Below are 19,555 nucleotides of genomic sequence, written 5' to 3'. Positions count from 1 at the left end.
AAACTCATTTTAAAATGGTCAGGAGTAATTTTAATGAGATTCTAAAACTAACTGAGCCACTGCAAACTTATGAGGTAAAATAGAAGAAAGAAAAAAAAACCCGGATTTTTGTAGTTTAGCTAATTTTATTTTAGATAATTGTGTTATATATCAGGGAAGCTATTAAATGAAATGCTTACTTAGCATAAGATGATGGATGTGCAGAATATTGTATATTATAGCTTTTGTTTAAATGGCTGGTTACCTTCTAAAATTTATTATTATTCAAGCCACTTTTATAACCATTCCCTTTAATCTCCCTGAAGATATAACAGTTCACTGTAAAGTTAGTTCTTCTGAACCTGTTTTCTAATTCTGCTCAATTGCTAATAACTTCTCTTTTTTTAAATATCTAATTGTATTTCTGAACATTTTAATTGAAATTATTGTATAGACTCGAAAGAGGCATTATTCATGGCTTGGGATATGAGGTTTTTATATTAATAATATTTGATACTGTCCACCAACCAATGAGCATAGTAAGATAAAGCGGCAGTCTCGTATCAATTACTGCCCCTTTGTACAAATAGGAAAAAGAAATGAAACAGATAAGAAATTGTTCACTGTGATATCCCAAACTGAAATTTTGATCTACTCTGTTGTAACAAGGTAGAAGTGTAAGCTAGTGATAAGCTAGTATGGTTCAAGGTGTTGGTTATGACTTTTAAAGCCCTTAATGACACAGGTCCAGGCTACCTGATGAACCAGATTATCCTGCTAAGTCTAGCCTGTGCTACTCAGGCTTTCAGGGAGGGCCCAATGCAGGTCCTGTCGGTCAAAGAACTCTGACTGTCGGGATCCAGGAAGAAGAGCCTTATCACTTAATAATTGGTAAACAGTGTGTTGTCTGGGTTTACATTTGTAAAAGAATCACTAACAATTACAGAGGGTGGTGAGCACAGCACAAGACATCGTGGGCTGTCCCCTGACACCACTGGATGACCCGGAAGAGCTACAAAGACACATACAAGAGCTACACGAAGCAGGAGAACCATTTGGCTTAAAAATGAACCTGAAAAAGAGCCAGGTTATGTTTAATAAATTCACCAAAGAAAGAAAAATATATCTGGAGAAGAACTAGACGTAGTAGACCACTACATGTACCTTGGCCAATGGGTCTTAGTGGAAGATGATACAATAAAAGAAATTGAACGGCGTGTGAAATGTGGTTGGCAGGCATTCGGCAACCTAAGCATAATTTTCTCCTATGCCTGAAAGGTTTTCGATCAGTGTGTGTGTTGTGATTCAGGGTCAGCCTGTGGGTTCGGCAGTTGGGTCGGACGACTCAGAGGAGGAGGAGGGGGGTGTTGAAGAGCTTCCTGATGATGGCCTTGAGGCTCTGCAGAGCCCTCAGCCGGGCCCCTCCCACTTGGTCACGATGGAGACCCAGCTGTGTGAGCCTGACAACGTGGATGAAGATGACCCACAGCTGGCCCTGTTCAAGGACGCCTGACGCAGGAGGCAGTCAATCAGGAGTAAACAGAGGAAGGCAATGGGGCACCTCGGAAGGAGGCAGAGAGAGGCCACGCCCTGAACTGTATTTAAGGGGAATGTGTGGGAGGGCTGGTTTGCTGAAGGCAACCGCTTGGATAGTTCCTGTTTCATAGCTCCTGTTTCATGGTTGGTGTCTTGTCTTGCTCTGTTTTATGTTAATAAATTTGGCAGGCTTTATTCCAGCCTCTTGCTGTTTGTAAAGGGGTTGTCCCTGCTTTGGATGCAGGGCCGGTAGCAGGCTGGTACAGAACAGTGTGCTACCCGCTTTAACATATGCCGGTGATACACTAACCTCACAACTGATACAAAAACTAAGAGTGGCGCAAAGAGCCACGGAAAGATACATGCTCAGCATCACAAGGCAAGATAGAAAGGACCCGCACATGGATTAGAGAACAAACGAAAGCATACAATGCCATCAAGAGAGTAAAAGAATGGAAATAGTCACCTAGAAAGAAGAACTGATGGCAGGTGAACCAAGGCAGTCATAGAATGGATCCCACTTGACAAGGCCTTAATCCTGCCGTGGATAAAATGATGATGGGGGTGATAAGAACAAAGAGCCCTGTGCCCCCGCCCTCTGTTTATTTTTATATACAATATGCTGAGTAATTTATATACAGACTTACCTTTATGTACAATGTGCTCAGTAATTGCTCTATTCCCATAATGGTGGGCCATTATTATAACTGGTTTATTTATGAAACCGAGTTACTTACAAATTATGTTCACTGGTTTGAGGTAGAAAACCTGGCATGGCTGGTTTGTTATTTTAATTTGGGTTAAATGAATTGTTAATATGTCTAAATTTTGTATCTTCCTTTACTCCTAACGTATTTCATTGTTCTGTCTATCATCTGACTACAAAGATGCGAGTAAAAAGCAGCCTTGAAGAAAAAGTAAATTCCTTTACTTTCCATTAAAAAAAAGACATTAAATATACACCTGATCCTAGCAAGCTGTAGTAAACCTCACCGAATGTGTTTGCTGGTTTTAGTTAAAAGCCCAGTCAGCTAAAACTATCCTGTTAAGTGGTGGGGGTTTTTTTGCTACAATTCGTCTCACTTTATACCTTCAGCATCTGCGGTATTTTAACATTGGATTTGCTGGTTGTTTCCTAATAAAATTTTAATTAATAAGGAAAATTTGTTTACTGAAAGAACATATATATAGCAGAAAGGACTTTTTCAAATGAAGATTAAAAGTTTTAAAAAGAATGCAAGGCATGGGAGGCATATTTGAGAGTGTTAATTTTGCTCTTGTCCAAAAAAAATTCAAAATCTCTCTTGCTACTTGCCCCTTATACTACTGTTTGGCTGCAGGGAATATACATTGCCACTCTGCACTTTAGAAAATGCTTCTCAAGGGTTAGGGTAGCTAGAAGCAACAATAGCTAATTTTAATAGAGAAGTACGCTATAGTTTTCTTGGCTATGAACCAGATTTAGCTTATTCTGCAAGCTAGATTAAAGCTAATTAAAACTTAGCATCATATCTGTCTTCTACCAATGCTGCCGTTTGTGCCATAGTGCAAGAAATTCAGGTATAATTTCCCAAATGCTTGGTGATTTAGTTGTTCTACAGAAACATGACGCATACATGTTCAGTTACAAAAAAATAGCTCTGCGCTTGGTAATATATCAAATATCTTTGGAACTATTCAGTACAAAGGTTTGTTTTAATTGATTGCTATAATTTTTAAATTATGACCATAGTGTATGTACAGCATTGTAAAAAAGATAAATTATGTTTTAAGATTTTCTAAATCCCTCATTTATTAGCCAAATAAAGGATTCCTTAAATGGGAAAGACCGTGAACTTGCCAATCTCCACCGCCAGTTTGATGCAGTACACTCAGAGCTTGGAGAAACGGGCAGAATAAAAGAAATGGCTTTGAAGGAAAACAGAAGATTACAGGATGATCTAGCCACAATGACTAGAGAAAACCAGGTAAGAAGTAATTCATATAATACACATCACTATTTGTACCAAATTTTGTACAGATTTGTAATTGTATTTACAAAGGATGTGATGTACCTCTTCTGAAACATCATTGTAACCAAAGCAGTGTAAACATTTATTTTAAGTAAAATAAAATAGTCTCACTTAATGTGGATAATTGAAACTGGCAATTCCATTGCGAAGCAATGACATAAAATGTGACATCATGTGACCACACCAACTTACAATGGCAGTTGTGGCAGTCCCAGTTATTGTGATTAAGCCAGTCCTGTGTGGTCATGTGATCATCATTTGCCACTTCATGCCAACTTCCCCAATGATTTTGCTTGTTGGAAGCTGGAAGCGAAGGTGGCAAATGGTGAACACATGACTTGTGAGACACTCCTGTGTAATAATTGCAAGCTATTTTCCAGTTGCCTGAATCATGATCAGGTTACAACAGTCATAACTAGGAAGATTGTCGTAAGCGCCCCCGTGTTCAGCACCCTTGTAACTTTGAATAGTTCTGAATGAGTGGTTGTTCAACTACAACCATCTGTATTGGGCATATAAGTCCCAATAATAAATAAATAAAATAAATTACGTCTTTTGGAGCATGAAGAGATTTTCTAAGTATTTTACTTTGTTCGTAATCCTATTTTTTTTTAGTTATAGATTCCAATATCATGATCTCTACTACAACTATACATTAATATTCCAAGTTATCTTCCTAAAAAAGTATTTTGCTTGTAGGTTTTCTAAATTTTACTGGTTTGTAGATCCTACATAAGCTACTTACAGCTCGAGTGCCAGATATTTAAAAATATGTATTGATACTGACAAGAAATTCTCCTTTCCAGTTATTTTTCCCCCCAATGCTTTCAACTGTTATTCTGAATGGCAATATTTTCTCCTATCGTAGTTAAAACATCAGAAACTCATAGTTATTCTTCTCTGTATTTACTGATAAAGATAAATCCCTTATGGCTACATATTTCACAATTTTTCCAGAAACAGTTTTGTAACGGCTTACTTATATGTATATTCAATTTATGTGTTTTTTCTAGCGTGGTAACTGTTCTAGTTTAATGTTGCCTAGTATAAACACTGAATAATTATATCACTTGAAATGTTTTGTTGTTGTTAGTTGCGAAGTCATGTCCGACCCATCGCGACCCTATGGACAATGTTCCTCCAGGCCTTCCTGTCCTCTACCATCTTCTGGAGTCCATTTAAGCTCACACCTACTGCTTCAGTGACTCCATCCAGCCACCTCATTCTCTGTCGTCCCCTTCTTCTATTGCCCTCGATCTTTCCCAGCATTAGGCTCTTCTCCAGTGAGTCCTTCCTTCTCATTAGGTGGCCAAAGTATTTGAGTTTTAGCTTCAGGATCTGGCCTTCTAAAGAGCAGTCAGGGTTGATCTCCTCTAGGACTGACCGGTTTGATCGCCTTGCAGTCCAAGGGACTCGCAGGAGTCTTCTCCAGCACCATAGTTCAAAGGCTTCAATTCTTTGGCGCTCAGCCTTTCTTATGGTCCAGCTTTCACTGCCATACATTGCAACTGGGAAGACCATCGCCTTGACTATACGCACTTTTGTTGACAGGGTGATGTCTCTGCTTTTTAGTGTGCTGTCTAGATTTGACATGGCTTTCCTCCCGAGGAGCAAGCGTCTTTTAATTTCTTGGCTACAGTCCCCATCTGCAGTGATCTTGGAGCCCAGGAAAATAAAATCTGTCACTACCTCCATTTCTTCCCCATCTATTTGCCAGGAATTGAGAGGGCCGGATGCCATGATCTTGGTTTTCTTAATGTTTAGTTTCAACCCAATTTTTGCACTCTCCTTCTTCACTCGCAACAAGAGGCTCTTTAGATCCTCTTCACTTTCTGCCATTAGAGTGGTATCATCTGCATATCTTAGGTTGTTGATGTTTCTTCCGGCAATCTTAATTCCAACTTCTGATTCATCTAGCCCTGCCTTTCTCATGATGTGCTCTGCATATAAGTTAAATTGGCAAGGTGACAGTATACAGCCTTGCCGGACTCCTTTTCCAATTTTGAACCAATCAGTGGTTCCGTGTCCAGTTCTCACTGTTGCTTCTTGGCCTGCATATAGGTTTCTCAAGAGACAAATAAGATGGTCTGGTATGCCCATCTCTTTAAGGACTTGCCACAGTTTGTTATGATCCACACAATCAAAGGCTTTAGCATAGTCAATGAAGCAGAAGTAGATGTTTTTCTGGAACTCTCTAGCTTTCTCCATGATCCAGCGTATGTTAGCAATTTGATCTCTTGTTCCTCTGCCTCTTCGAAATCCTGCCTGTACTTCTGGTAGTTCTCGATCCACATACTGCTGAAGTCTAGCTTGTAGAATTTTAAGCATAACTTTACTAGCATGAGAAATGAGTGCAATGGTGCGATAGTTTGAACATTCTTTGGCACTGCCTTTCTTTGGAATTGGAATGTAAACTGATCTTTTCCAATCCTGTGGCCACTGTTGAGTTTTCCAAATTTGCTGGCAAATTGAGTGTAGCACTTTTACTGCATCGTCTTTTAAGATTTTGAATAGCTCAGCTGGAATACTGTCACCTCCACTAGCTTTGTTGTTGCTCAGCTTTTGTAAGGCCCACTTCACTTCACATTCTAGGATGTCTGGCTCGAGGTCAGTGACCACCTCATTGTGATTATCAGGGACGTTAAGCTCATTCTTGTATAGTTCTTCTGTGTAATTTTTCCACCTCTTCTTAATCTCTTCTGCCTCTGTTAGGTCCCTGCCATTTTGGTCCTTTATCATGCCCATTTTTGCATTGAACGTTCCCTTCATCTCTCCAATTTCCTTGAAAAGATCTCTGGTCCTCCCTATTCTATTGTTTTCTTCTATTTCTTTGCATTGTTCATTTAAGAAGACATTCTTATCTCTTCTAGCTATTCTTTGGAATTCTGCATTTAATTGGGCATATCTTTCTTTTTCTCCCTTGCCTTTCGCTTCCCTCCTTTCCTCAGCTATTTGCAAAGCTTCCTCAGACAGCCATTTTGCTTTCTTGCATTTCTTTTTCTTTGGGATGGTTTTGGTTGCTACCTGTTGTACAATGTTGCGAACCTCTGTCCATAGTTCTTCAGGCACTCTGTCTATCAGATCTAATTCCTTAAATCTATTTGTCACCTCTACTGTATATTCAACAGGGATATGATTTAATTCATACCTGACTGGCCTAGCGCTTTTCCCTACTTTCTTTAATTTAAGCCTAAACTTTGCAACAAGAAGCTCATGGTCTGAGCCACAGTCAGCTCCTGGTCTTGTTTTTACTGACTGTATAGAGCTTCTCCATCTTTGGCTGCAGAGCATATAGTCAATCTGATTTCTGTGTTGACCGTCTGGTGATGTCCATGTGTAAAGCCGTCTCTTGGGTTGTTGGAAAAAAGTGTTTGCTATGACCATCGTATTCTCTTGACAAAATTCTATCAGCCTGTGCCCTGCTTCATTTTGTACTCCAAGGCCAAACTTGCCTGTTATTTCGGTTATCTTTTGGCTTCCTACTTTAGCATTCCAATCCCCCATGATGATAAGGACATCATTTTTTGGTGTTAGTTCTATAAGGTGCTGTAGAGCTTCATAAAGGTAAAGGTAAAGGTTCCCCCGCACATGCGTGCTAGTCGTTTCCGACTCTAGGGGCCGGTGCTCATCTCCGTTTCATAGCCGAAGAGCCAGCGCTTGTCCGAGGACGTCTCCGTGGTCATGTGGCCGGCATGACTAGACGCCAAAGGCGCACGGAACGCTGTTACCTTCCCACCGTAGTGGTCCCTATTTTTCTACTTGCATTTTTACATGCTTTCGAACTGCTAGGTGGGCAGAAGCTGGGACGAGTAACAGGCGCTCACTCTGCTACGCGGCACTCGGGATTCGACCCGCCAAACTGCCGACCTTCCGATCGACAAGTTCAGCGTCCTAACCCACTGAGCCACCGCGTCCCTTTTTTAGAGCTTCATAGAACCGGTCAATTTCATCCTCTTCTGCACCGGTGGTTGGGGCATAGACTTGGACTACTGTGATATTGAATGGTTTGCCTTGGATTCGAACTGAGATCATTCTGTCATTTTGAGGATTGTATCCTAGTATTGCTTTTCCTACTTTTTTATTGACTATGAAGGCTACTCCATTTCTTCTGAGGGATTCTTGCCCGCAGTAGTATACCTGATAGTCATCTGAATTAAATTCACCCATTCCTGTCCATTTTAGTTCGCTGATACCTAAGATGTCGATGTTTAGTAATTAGGTATAAGTTAATTTTTTTAAAAGTTCAAATGTTAATACCAATGTGAGCATTGCCAATGCCAAGTATCGATGCCAAAATTGTCCCAAATTTTCCATAAGGAAAATTACTTACCCATAGGTTGGAAGTGACAAGACTAAATGCTGATTTTTTTTTGTTCTTTTAATTTGAATATGAGAAACTAATATACCAAGAGAAATGCTGTTACAAGGCTGCCTCTGTTGTTCAATTTTGATATGGAATAGATCGTATTTAAGTGTGCTGTTTGGTTAGCGTGTGTTTATTTGCTTTGTAAATAATATGTCTAACAGTATGTAATATAAACAGGTAATCTCGACTGAATTGGAAGTAACTTTACGTGAAAAAGAAGAACTGAAAGTTAGAGTTCATAATTATATTACTGAAGTGTCCAGATTTGAAAGTTTAATGTCCTTAAAGGTGAGGAATATTATTCAAATATTATCTTTTAATAAATCGTTGTTGGTTTGGGGCTTTCAAGCCACTATTGGCCACTACAAGACTTCCAGCCACTACGTGTAAAAGTCCATGCAGTTTCCTTGGCAACATAGTTGGAAGTTGCTTTCTTCCTATGGCTGAGAGAGAGTGACTGGCCCAAAGTCATCCATGGCTTCGTGCCCAAGGCAGGACTAGGATTCATGGCCTCCCAGTTTCTAGCCTTCAACTATTGTATAAAATAAAAAATAAAATGTACCTTATTGAAATTTTATAAATAAGCTGAAGTTAGTACACAAGGAAAAATTCTTCAATCTATTATTTAAGAGTAAAGAGTAACACTGAGGGAATGTCCTTTCTTGGCCTCATAATATGTAAGCCACATGCCACAAGGTTCTACCGTTTCTATGAAAATTAGGAAGGGTATTATTAAGAATTATCAGATTTAAAACAAGTTGGGACTTTGTCACAAATGCACAACTGTGATCCAGTGATACACACAAGTAGATATATCTAGGCCAGGGGTGGGCAATCTTGGCTCTTTTATGATTCGTGGACTTCAGCTCCCAGTATTCCTGAGCCAGCCATGCTGAGGGGAAAAGGAGAGGTTTCCAAGCTGAGCCATGTTGGCTCAGGAATGCTGGGAGTTGAAGTCCACGAGTCATGAAAGAGCCAAGGTTGCCTACCCCTGATCTAGGCATATATAGATGTCTAGGTTTGTTGTATTTAAAAACTCCAGTATGTAAATAGTGTACATACATACAGATGATGATGATGATGTTATCCATTCAGTTGTGTCCGACTCTTGTTGATTCTATGGCCAGGTTTCTCCACAGCTTCCAATCTAGCACTTCTTTGAGTGGTTCTGTGCTCTGGCTGGTGTCAGCTTTGACGGTGTCCAACCACCATGTTCTTTGGTGGCCTGGTTTCCTTTTACCGCTAACTCTTTCAAACTTAATTGCTTTCACAGTGAATTCCCCCAAGGACAGGGCCAAAATAAGTGAAACACTGTTTGGTGATTTTGCCTCCCAGTGACATGTCTGGCATTATGCTGTCCAAGGAATATGCAGGAGCCTTCTCCAGTACCACAGCTTAAGACGAGTCAATTTTCTTCCTGTCTTGCTTTTTCAAGGTCCCGCTTTCACAATCACGGGGGGGGGGGAGACAAATAGAGCGAACTAACTTACATTTGGTTGCCAAGCTGATGTCCTTGCTTTTTTATACATGCATCTAGCTAGACCTCAAAAAATCCAAATTATTTATTGTAAAATCAGTGTAGCGAATTAAGGGGTTACATTCTTACGTGTAATGATCAATTACTGTAACATCTGCATCAAATCCTTTGAAGTCTCAACTGTAACAGTAGGACAATTTAATCCTGAAGTACCAGGTCTGCTCATTTTGAAAATAACATATATTCAAGTTTCTTCAGTGGAACAAGCCGCTGACAATTTCTAAACAGAAGAGAGGCCAAATGGTAGCTGAGACATTTGTTTCGGTGATTTTATTGCTCAGTGGACGTATTTTCTCTTCATATTAGGAAAGAGAAAATAAAGAATTATTGGAGAAGTTCCAGATGCTTCATAGCCAAGCCGAAGATTGGGAAGTAAAGGCCCATCAAGCTGAGGGACAAAACAGCTCTGTACGATTAGAACTTCTTTCAGTTGATACTGAACGAAGACACCTTAGAGAAAGAGTAGAATTACTGGAAAAAGAAATTCAAGAGGTAATTATAAAACTATCGCTTCCTAGACCATTTTAATGTGCTTTTCTTAATCAAATACCTGGGCATTAATTGGAAATTTGTACAAGGAGCAGATGGCATTAATCATCTGTATGTTCTCAGGGGGATAACTAATTTTAGATTTATGCCTGCTCTTGCCCAGTACTTGTTAAGTCTTGCAAATGGTTGTAAACGTATTTTGAAACAGTAAATTACTTCAAGTTGACATATTATTTTGTTTGTTTCCCGAATAACTGAGGGCAAATATGAAAATGTAATAGGAGCACCTCATCCAGGCTTCTAAAGAGGGTTACTTTTGCCTTTCATGCAGCACATCATCGCACACCAAACTTATGAATCGCAAATCTCTTCAATGGCAAAAAATATGGCCAAGCTGGAAGAAATTCTCAGACGTGAAAAAGAAGAAAAATCTTCAATGAATCACGATGTGTCTGCTGTTAGAGATTTATGTGTCAAACTAGAATCTAGCAAAGATCTGCTCTCACGTCAATTAACATCCAAATCTATGGAGTTTGAGAGGGTAAAAGAGAAAAATGTTATTTCTTACAGGATATAAATCAATTTTTTTATTTAAGGTAAAATGTTGACAGTAAAATAAGATATATATTCTAAGATTAAAAAATCGTCTTGCAGTCTCTGTGGCTTGAAATGCCTTCCCTGGCAGAGATGAGAAGGATGTGGAGTAAAGAAGGGTTTAGTGGAGAGTTGGACAGGAAGTATTGGCTTACTTAGTTACTGTGAGGTGATTTACTACAGAAATTCTTTTTATGTTCTAGATTGTGTCTGAACTTGAAGATGCAAAGGCAGAAGCAGAGCTGTTAAAAAAGCAATTGTCAAGTGAGCGACTTACAATACAAAACTTGGAAACGCTCTTGGCTACCAGCAGAGACAACGATTTTCAGAACCATTTGATAACCCATGAAAAGGATTCAGAGATACAGTTGCTCAAAGACAAGTTAACTCTCTCAGAGAGTAAATTGTATGTTAAAAAGTATAAAATGACCAGTTTCATAATATTTTCTTTCAGCTGTTTGTAATTTAGTGTCTTCATTCTTGAATATATATGTATGTGTGTGAAGTGTCTCCATTCTTGAATACACACACACACACACACACAAACCAGGCTTCAAATATTTCCCCTGGAATTGCAATTTGCCTAACTTGCATTGGAAGATGAAATTACTCATCTTTGGTTTATGTGTTTCACGAAAGTACGGTTATTTTCTTACCTTGCATGGTACCCTTTGCTATGCAAAATATAAGATATAAAGCATAGTATGCTGAAAGCAACATGTGCAATCTGTGTTCTTCAGTGGTGAAAAACAATTTAGATCAGTGTTTTGGAAACTCAGCAGCTTGGAAGATGTGTGGACTTGAACTCCCAGAATTCCTTGGTCAGGATGACTTGGGAATTCTGGGAGTTGAGGTCCACAAAACTTAAAAGTTGCCAGATTTGAAAAACACTGTTTTAGATTATTACGATTGACACTACAAATGCTTGTAGTATTGCCTATTCACATGCAAGTATATTGTTCATTATGGCCACTTGGAAAGTCAAAGCTTGCAATACAGAAGAAATTCTGTCAGCAATGTGTCAAATGTATGCATTGCTTTAAGTTTCAGGTGAATGCATTTCCAAATATACATATTTTAAGTAGACTGTTTTGTGGTAAACTGGAGGCTTCCTTAAGAACTTTTTGTATGTATGGACAAGTATGGGTATTAGTCTCTGTTTATTTGTTTGCAGCTATTTTTAAAGTTCTTGTACAATGCCATCTGTGAATATGTAATAGATATTTTTCTCTTTGTTTTACAATATTTTTAGAACAAGTCTCAGTAGAGAAGTTTCTATACTGCGAAATAAACTTGCACAGCTGCAGACTGATTATGATATTGTGAAAAGACATCTGACAACAGAGCAATTTGAGCGGTATGTGAATTAGCTTTATTTAAAAGGCAACCATTCTGAATCCCACTTAAGGAGGAAACTCTAAAAGCAGGCTTCATAGTGTTGCACAGAAAATATTAAAACAGGTTTAATAATTAATTTTCAGTATTGTTTCTTAGTTGTACAATCTGTTTCTAACCCTTCTTTCCATGCTATTGTGTTTTTACAACATTCAAAGCAAACGAGGGGCCTGTTCAAAATCTGTTATATTGAATATTGCCATTTAAAATAAACTTAACTGCAGTAAAATACATTTTCAAAATGTCTATCAGTAAAATACCACAAGACCTTTCAGTTAAGCATCCGTGGAAATTGACATGGTTTTTTTTTTTAAAAAAAACACCTCTTAAAGTGGGAACAAAGCTGAGGTTAATCATACGTTACTTAGATTGAACAAGGTTTCCTCCCAGTAACCAGATAGTTTGCCAGTGCAAACAGCATCAGAAAACCAGCAAGTAGCTGATTAACAGGCTGGTAGGAGGGCACTTTTAGTATACTGTCTGCTGAGGATCAGTTCTTGGTTGCTTCCTCCTCTTTCATTTAATATTTATCAGGGTCACTAGGAAGGAGAAAGACAGAGGTAGCATTTATGCACTAGGGCAGGGGTGTCAAACTCAATTTCATTGAGGGCCGCATCAGCATTGCGGTTGCCCTCAGGGGGCTGGGTGGGTATGGCCAGGGTGGGCGTGGCCTACTGGGTGGGCATGGCTAGAGTACGTAAGGCCTACTGGGTGGGCGTGGCCAGCTCTACATCGTTGGCATCAAGGGTGCCTATGGGGGCCTGGGCAGGAGTGGGACAGATCTGAGGGTCTCTGGCAGGAGGAGGGTCTCTGGGCCAGGGCCGAGGCAGTGGGGGACGTTCCCTCACTGTTTCCAGGATGGCTTTGCGGGCCTCATGAAACCGCTTTGCGGGCCGGATCCGGCCCCTGGGCCTTGTGTTTGACATGTCTGCGCTAGGGTATGTGCACGCCCCAGCCCAGCAATGGATATAGGAAACCTAAAGTTTAACCAGCTTTCAGCTTACAACACCTTTATATCAGTCCTATTGTCCTAGCCCCGGGGGTGGGGGGAATCATTTAACTTTTGAAGCCAGGCATCTCCTTGTTAAGCTCTCTTCAACTATTTTTTGTAACCACCTAAAACGTATGACCACAGTTAAGTCCAAAATTTCCACTGCTAAGCAAGACAGTTGTTGAGAGAATTTTAGCTCATTTTACGACCTTCCTTGATGCCGTCGTTAAGTGAACCACTGCCGTTGTTAAGTTAGTAACATGGTTGTTAAGAGAATCTAACTTCCCCATTGACTTTGCTTGTCAGAAGGTCGCAAAAGGCAATCACGAGACACACACACACACACACACACACACACACAGAGGACACAGCAACCATTATAAATACGAACCAATTGCCAAGCATCCAAATGTTGATCACATGACCACGGGGATGCTGCAAAGGTCATAAGTGTGAAAAATGGTCATCGGTCAGATTTTTTTCAGGGCTGTTGTAACTTAGCATGGTTGAAAGAATGGTTTTAAGTCAAGGACAACCTGTCTTGTCACAGTTACTGAAAAGCAAATTCTGGTTGAACGTTAAGAAAAACAAAATGCCTTCTCACAGCTAGTAAAGAAGAGAACGTTTTGTTAAAGGATTCCAATTTGCTGCATGGGAAAATGGTGACCATCTTGTTTTTCTGTGCGAGAAAATATTTGAAAGTGCAACCAGCGTTCAGTTGTACATTTTCTACTTAATAGGGAACGTGCCATTCAAGAGATGCGAAGGCTTGGCGTTTCTACCACTTCTCTACCTACCTCATCGCCACTTAGCTCAACTTTGAGATCTCCATCGCATTCTCCAGAGAGAGCGTTTTCAGTAACAACAGAACGAACAGAAAAGTGAGTAATTAAATCGCTAGGTGTTTGTTTACTTTTTTTTAGGCATATGATTAATTGGCATAACATTTCAAAGTTAAATATGAGATTGGATCTGTATTTTGGGTTTCTCCCAGAGACAAAGTACTTTTAGAGAGTTAGCACTGAAAGTTATCTTCACCGTCTTTAATGTGGGGGAGATGAGGGCAGGTAGATAATTAATACCTGTTGGGTGCTTTTGTGTAATTAAAATTACATGAGTGTTGCATTTTGAAGACAGGTCTAATATGACATGATCTAACTTGAGGCACAAAGTATACATTCTAAAAAACACAATATTCTTAAGATTATTCATTCTTAATGGGCCATGTTTTCAATGTAATCATTCCATTTTCTTTCTTCTTAGAAATGTGGGCTTCAAGGATTAATCAGTTACTTTAAAAGCAGAACAATAATGCGATGTTTCCATGTTTGGACTCACTGTCAGCACTGACTTGAATTCTACCTCTAAAATGTTAAATCATTAATACTAGGATTATTGAAACAACAAAGAAAGTGTGTGCGAGCACTTAGTGTGTAATCAAACGTTGCAACATTCTGCTATCACACATAGGCTGGGTTGGTTTTTAATAATTCTGATAGGTTTGCCCTGAAAATTAAGACTAAACATGGAGGTAATAGTGTGGTTTGCTATTGTTATCTCATCTTTCAAGGTTATTCATTTTCAGTTAGATGAGTTACAGGCAGTCTGTAGTTGCTATTGACTGCAAAGCAAATAAATATGGAAGATGAAAAGTCCTTTAATCATGACTTATATCTATTATTGAGGTTGTTTCCATACCAGTAATTTTATAAAATGTGTGTATGTGTGTATTAATAAATTATGCTCAGTTTAATAATGCCCTTTAACCTGAGCAAAAATATTACATCATTAACATTAAAAGGTGTCTTTTAAATTTTATCTCTAAAATGAAGTACCTCTGCATTTTAAAAATTGTTTTATATTAAAAAAACAAATTTATATACATTAAATTATGATAGTATAAATAATGTAATATCATGTGTGTCTTAGAGTCATTTAGCAATGTTGTTCCTTTTTTTAAAAGTTCTGAAATAAAGTTTGAGCAATTGACACACCTGAGTTCCAGCTTTTAAAGACAAAATGATGCAGTTTAAAATACAAAACTACTTAGGTAAGAATGAACTTTATTGCAAGGAAATTAATCATGTTGTAGTTCTTGTCACAAAGTAGTAACAAGTTATCAGAAACAGTACATTCCTTAACTGACAGAGCTTTATACCATCTTGACATTATCCTCAACCAGCAATCTGCACTGATCACTAAAACATTTAACTCCAGAGCTATTTGGGATATAACTTGCCTACGTTTGTGGATATTTTATTTTAAAAAGAAATTTAATTACTGAAGAAAATCCATGAATTAAAGTAACAAACATTCTTGGCCATAAATAATATATCTGTGTAACCAAAAGTACATGGAATCTTGGATTGGGGCGTATATGCCATAATGTCATTCTATAGCATTAATTGTGGATTGTGTGTTGTACTTGATATCACTAAGAAGACAATACTAATGATATTACAATTAAATAAAGTAATTTCAGTTTTCAAGGAATAGTTGCAGATTGATTTATATCCTTTGAAGAAAAAAAAAATTTCCGGTTCTCCTTATAGACATTGGCAAGAAGAACAGAAAATGCCATTCAACAGAGAACGACAAGCCAATTCCTAAATGTAACGACAGCTTATTGTAATAAAGTATATTCATAAACTGGAATAATGGTCTCAGTAGAAGAACTCAAACATATAGTTTTAAGTACTGATTGATAATTCACATGGTATCTTTTTACGTCACTCTTGTTTTAAAAATTAAAGAAATAAATCATCACTGTTTTTAATATGCCATACAATTCCTGTTTTCTGTACTGAATAAAGCAGGAATGCAAACTGCTCTTCTGTGTATTAAAAGAAGCTTTTCATATTGATATCAGATTAAGTTAAATGATGCACATTCAGATTAAAGTATTAATAAAGACGTATAAAAATCATTAAACATTTCCTGATATGGAATACCAGATTAATTAAAAAGTCTTGCTTAATTTTTAAAATAACATGAAGCTCTGTATTTCAGAATATGGATAATCCCGAATTTACAACCATTTGATTAATGACCATTCAAAAATATAATGGCATTTTCATACTTATGAGATTGTTGTAGCATCCCCACAGTCACATAAAGTTCAGGTGCTTGGCAACTGGCCTGTACGTACAATGGTTGCAGTGTCTCAGGGTCCTGGAATTGTCATTTGTATGGCACGCAAGGTCAACGAGGAAGCCAGATTTACTTAACAGCTACCTGATTCACTTAACATCAGTATGCTGATGATACCCAGCTTTTTATTTCAACCCCAAACCACCCCAGTGATGCCCTCGACGTGATGTCCCGTTGCCTGGAGGCGGTCCGGGTCTGGATGGGGAGGAACAGGCTTCAGCTCAACCCTGACAAGACTGAGTGGCTGTGCGTGCCGGAATCTCGGGAAATGCAGATTATTCCATCTCTTACTATGGGGGGTGAGTTATTACACCCCCCCCCCCCCGTAGATCGGGCTCGCAACTTGGGGGTCCTCCTAGATTCACAGCTCTCCTTAGAAGATCATATAGGAGCTGTGACTAGGGGGGCCTTCGCCCAGGTTCGCCTGGTGCACCAGTTGCAGCCCTATCTGGACCGGGATGCCATGCGTACAGTCACTCATGCGCTCGTGACCTCTCGTTTGGACTACTGCAACACTCTCTACATGGGGCTGCCCTTAAGGACCACTCGGAGGCTTCAACTGGTGCAGAATGCAGCTGCGCGAGTGGTGTTGGGGGTCTCCCGATACTCCCATGTTACACCTCTGCTCCGTGAGCTGCATTGGCTGCCAGTTGCCCTCCGGGTGAGATTCAAGGTGCTGGTAATGACCTATAAAGCCCTACATGGCATGGGTCCGGATTACCTACGGCAGCACCTGCTGCCGGCGTCAACATCCCTTTGTCCAGTGCGCTCCCACAGAGTAGGCCTCCTCCGGGTGCCTCCGATCAGAGAATGTCGATTGGTGGCCCCCAGGGGGAGGGCGTTCTCTGTGGGCGTGCCAGACCTATGGAACCGCTTGCCGGTTGAGCTCCGGATGGCCCCCGGCCTTCGCTCCTTCCGACGCAAGCTAAAAACCTATCTATTTGAACAATCCGGCCTGGTCTGATGGGTTTGGGGTTTGGGTTTGGTTTTAACATAGTTTTAATTATTGTATTATATTGGGCATAATTATTTAATCTTTTTTAACTTGTATTTTGTATTTCGATATTTATTGCCCTGTACACCGCCCTGAGTCCTTCGGGAGAAGGGCGGTATAAAAATTTAATAAATAAATAAATAAATAAACACAGTAGTGATTCAGTTAACAACCATGGCAAAAAGGCCATAAAATGGGGCACGACTCATTTAACAATTGACTCACTTAACAATTGCCTTGCTTAGCAGCGGAACTTTTGGCCTCAATTGGGGTTGTACCTCGAGGACTATCTGCATACCAAATTGTGCACTGCAATGGGAAGGAAGGTGTTGCAATTCAGATGGAAAATGTTTACATTCAGGTTACATGTGACAACCTGGATTCATTCCTGTAGGAATGGACATCCTAGAGAGGCCATTGGTTCTCAACCTTTTCTTTACCACTGACCCCCTTTAAATACCTTTTGTGGCCACGGACCCCCAAGATTTAACTCGAGATTTAAATAACATTTGTTCAAGCCTCCGTGGAGCCCCTGTGATGGCGAAACCCCTGGGATCCACAGGCCACAGGTTGAGAACCACTGCTATAGGCCAAACTGACTACCCAGGCCCATTTTATAGCCGCCTTTGTTGTGGTTGCAGAATGGTGATCTTTGCCAATATTAAAACAGGAGGAACTATCCTATAGAAAACTCAATTTTTATGTACATTCTGCTTTCTCCCATTAAGAAAAAAAAACTTGAACTTGGTCTCACCATCCAGATGTTTCTAGTTAAATGTCCTCTGGCCTTGTTAATCAAAACAATCAAGTGTAATATCTGTTAAAAAAAAATTACCTACCTCCTACTGTATAATGAGGGAATGACTTTGGGAGACAGGACAAAGAGACACAATCAAGGTCAGGTAAAAGGCAGCTTAGCCCATGGCAGGAATGTGGGTGAGGCAATAGGCTCAGAAGAGACCCTAGTTTGCTCTGGAAATGGGATTTGGGGGTGGGGGGAGAAGAAATAGAAAAGCATTTTCAGACTTGCAAGGTTTTGTTAATGTAACCTTACAGTAAAGTACTAGTAAGGCTGGCATGAGAATAATTTGATAACTTTGGAAAAGGCGTTCCTTCCCTTATACAGGGACAGGATCCAGTAATTTCTCTGTTCCTCCAAGAATATGGATAGTGGTCTCAGATCAGACTGGGATTCGTTCTCAATCCTATAAAGTTTTATCAACTCTATGTTGATAAAGTTGCATACCTAAAACAGGGCTTTTCAACCTTTTCATCCATTGCACTACTTTTAGGATATGGCAACATCCGAGTACCACCTGTCGCCTTAGCAAGGTGTCAAAAACTTGATGATCCTCGCCAAAAAAGGAAAAAAGTGATGAAGTACAGGTTGTCCTCGACTTACAACAGTTCACTTAGTGACTGCTCGAAGTTACAATGGCACTGAAAAAAGTGCCCCCCAAGCCACAGCCGAGCAAGACACCTGCCTGCCCGCCCGGTGGCGCTCTTCCTCCTGTCCGAGGTTTTCATTGTGAGCATTTCTGTTGAGGATTGGCAGCGGGGGTGAGGTGGTGGGTGTTTGGTTTTTATTCCACATGACCCTGGGACGCTGTGACCATCATAAATAAGAATCAGTTGCCAAGCATCTGAATGTAAATCACAAGGCCCTGGAGATGCTGCAACATTCCAGCTGATCGGCGCTTCTTCTGGGCTCAGAAGCGCCAGGATCAGCGCCGAGCTCCAGCTGGAGCCTGGCACTGATCCTGGCGCTTCCACTGAGCCCTGACAGCCCTGCAGCTCCAGCCGTCTCTCGCTCAGGCTTGTGCGGTGCTGCCACTGGTTCAGCTCATTCCCCTCCCCTGCTACCACTTTTCTAGGATGGCCGCGTACCACCTGCCAGGTGCCAATTACCACCGGTGGTACCCGTACCACTGGTTGAAAAGCCCTGACCTAAAAGAATACTTCCTGATGATGCCTGCCTAAAATCTTTATTTGTGTAGATGAGGCAGAATCTTAAGCCCTCTCGAGGTGATGGAATGATGTCTCTGAGGCAAGGGGAAGAGGAATACAAGCAGTCTTCCACTTACAACAGTTCATTTCGTGACCATCCAAAATTACAACAGTACTGAAAAAGGACTTATGACCGTTTTTCACAGTTAGGACCTTGGCAGCCTCCCCATGATCATGTGATCAAAATTCCGATGTTTGGCAACTGGTTCACACAACCATGGATGTGTCCCAAGGTCATGTGATCACGTTTTGCGACCTTCCGACCAGCAAAGTCAATGGGGAAGCCAGATTCATTTAGCAATCAGGTTACAAATTTATCAACTGCAGCGATTCACTTAAGAACTATGGCAAGAAAGATCATAAAATTGGGCAAAAACCGTTTAACAAATGTGTCACTTGACAGAAAATTTGGGCTCAATTGTGATTGTAAGTTGAGGACTACTTGTACATGTTTGTTAAATGTCTATTTCTCTTGACAGCAAGGGATATTACAACATTTGATTGT

The 19,555-nt window shown here is 40.0% G+C and overlaps 1 protein-coding gene across 2 annotated transcripts in view; it reads left to right on the top strand.

The window, feature by feature from the left end:
• CEP135 (centrosomal protein 135) overlaps window positions 1–15,781 on the top strand; it is a 47,846-nt gene extending 32,065 nt beyond the window's left edge. Inside the window, exons 19-26 of one of the 2 annotated variants that reach the window (XM_081332785.1) lie at window positions 3,314–3,482; window positions 8,071–8,181; window positions 9,737–9,922; window positions 10,251–10,460; window positions 10,717–10,919; window positions 11,766–11,870; window positions 13,640–13,780; window positions 14,863–15,781. In XM_081332785.1, coding sequence (XP_081188911.1) covers window positions 3,314–3,482; window positions 8,071–8,181; window positions 9,737–9,922; window positions 10,251–10,460; window positions 10,717–10,919; window positions 11,766–11,870; window positions 13,640–13,780; window positions 14,863–14,911 — 1,174 coding nt within the window. In that variant the 3' untranslated portion in view covers window positions 14,912–15,781. Of the gene's footprint in view, window positions 1–3,313; window positions 3,483–8,070; window positions 8,182–9,736; window positions 9,923–10,250; window positions 10,461–10,716; window positions 10,920–11,765; window positions 11,871–13,639; window positions 13,781–14,162 lie in introns of both variants that reach the window. The other variant, XM_081332786.1, reaches the window with a different exon arrangement.
• The last annotated feature ends 3,774 nt before the right edge of the window (window positions 15,782–19,555 follow it).

This window comes from Vipera berus (assembly GCF_964194415.1).
Source record: "Vipera berus genome assembly, chromosome: 7".
Classification (NCBI taxonomy): domain Eukaryota; kingdom Metazoa; phylum Chordata; class Lepidosauria; order Squamata; family Viperidae; genus Vipera; species Vipera berus.
The sequence above is the reverse complement of the archived record's forward strand: the minus strand, read 5'-3'. Positions and strand labels throughout refer to the sequence as shown.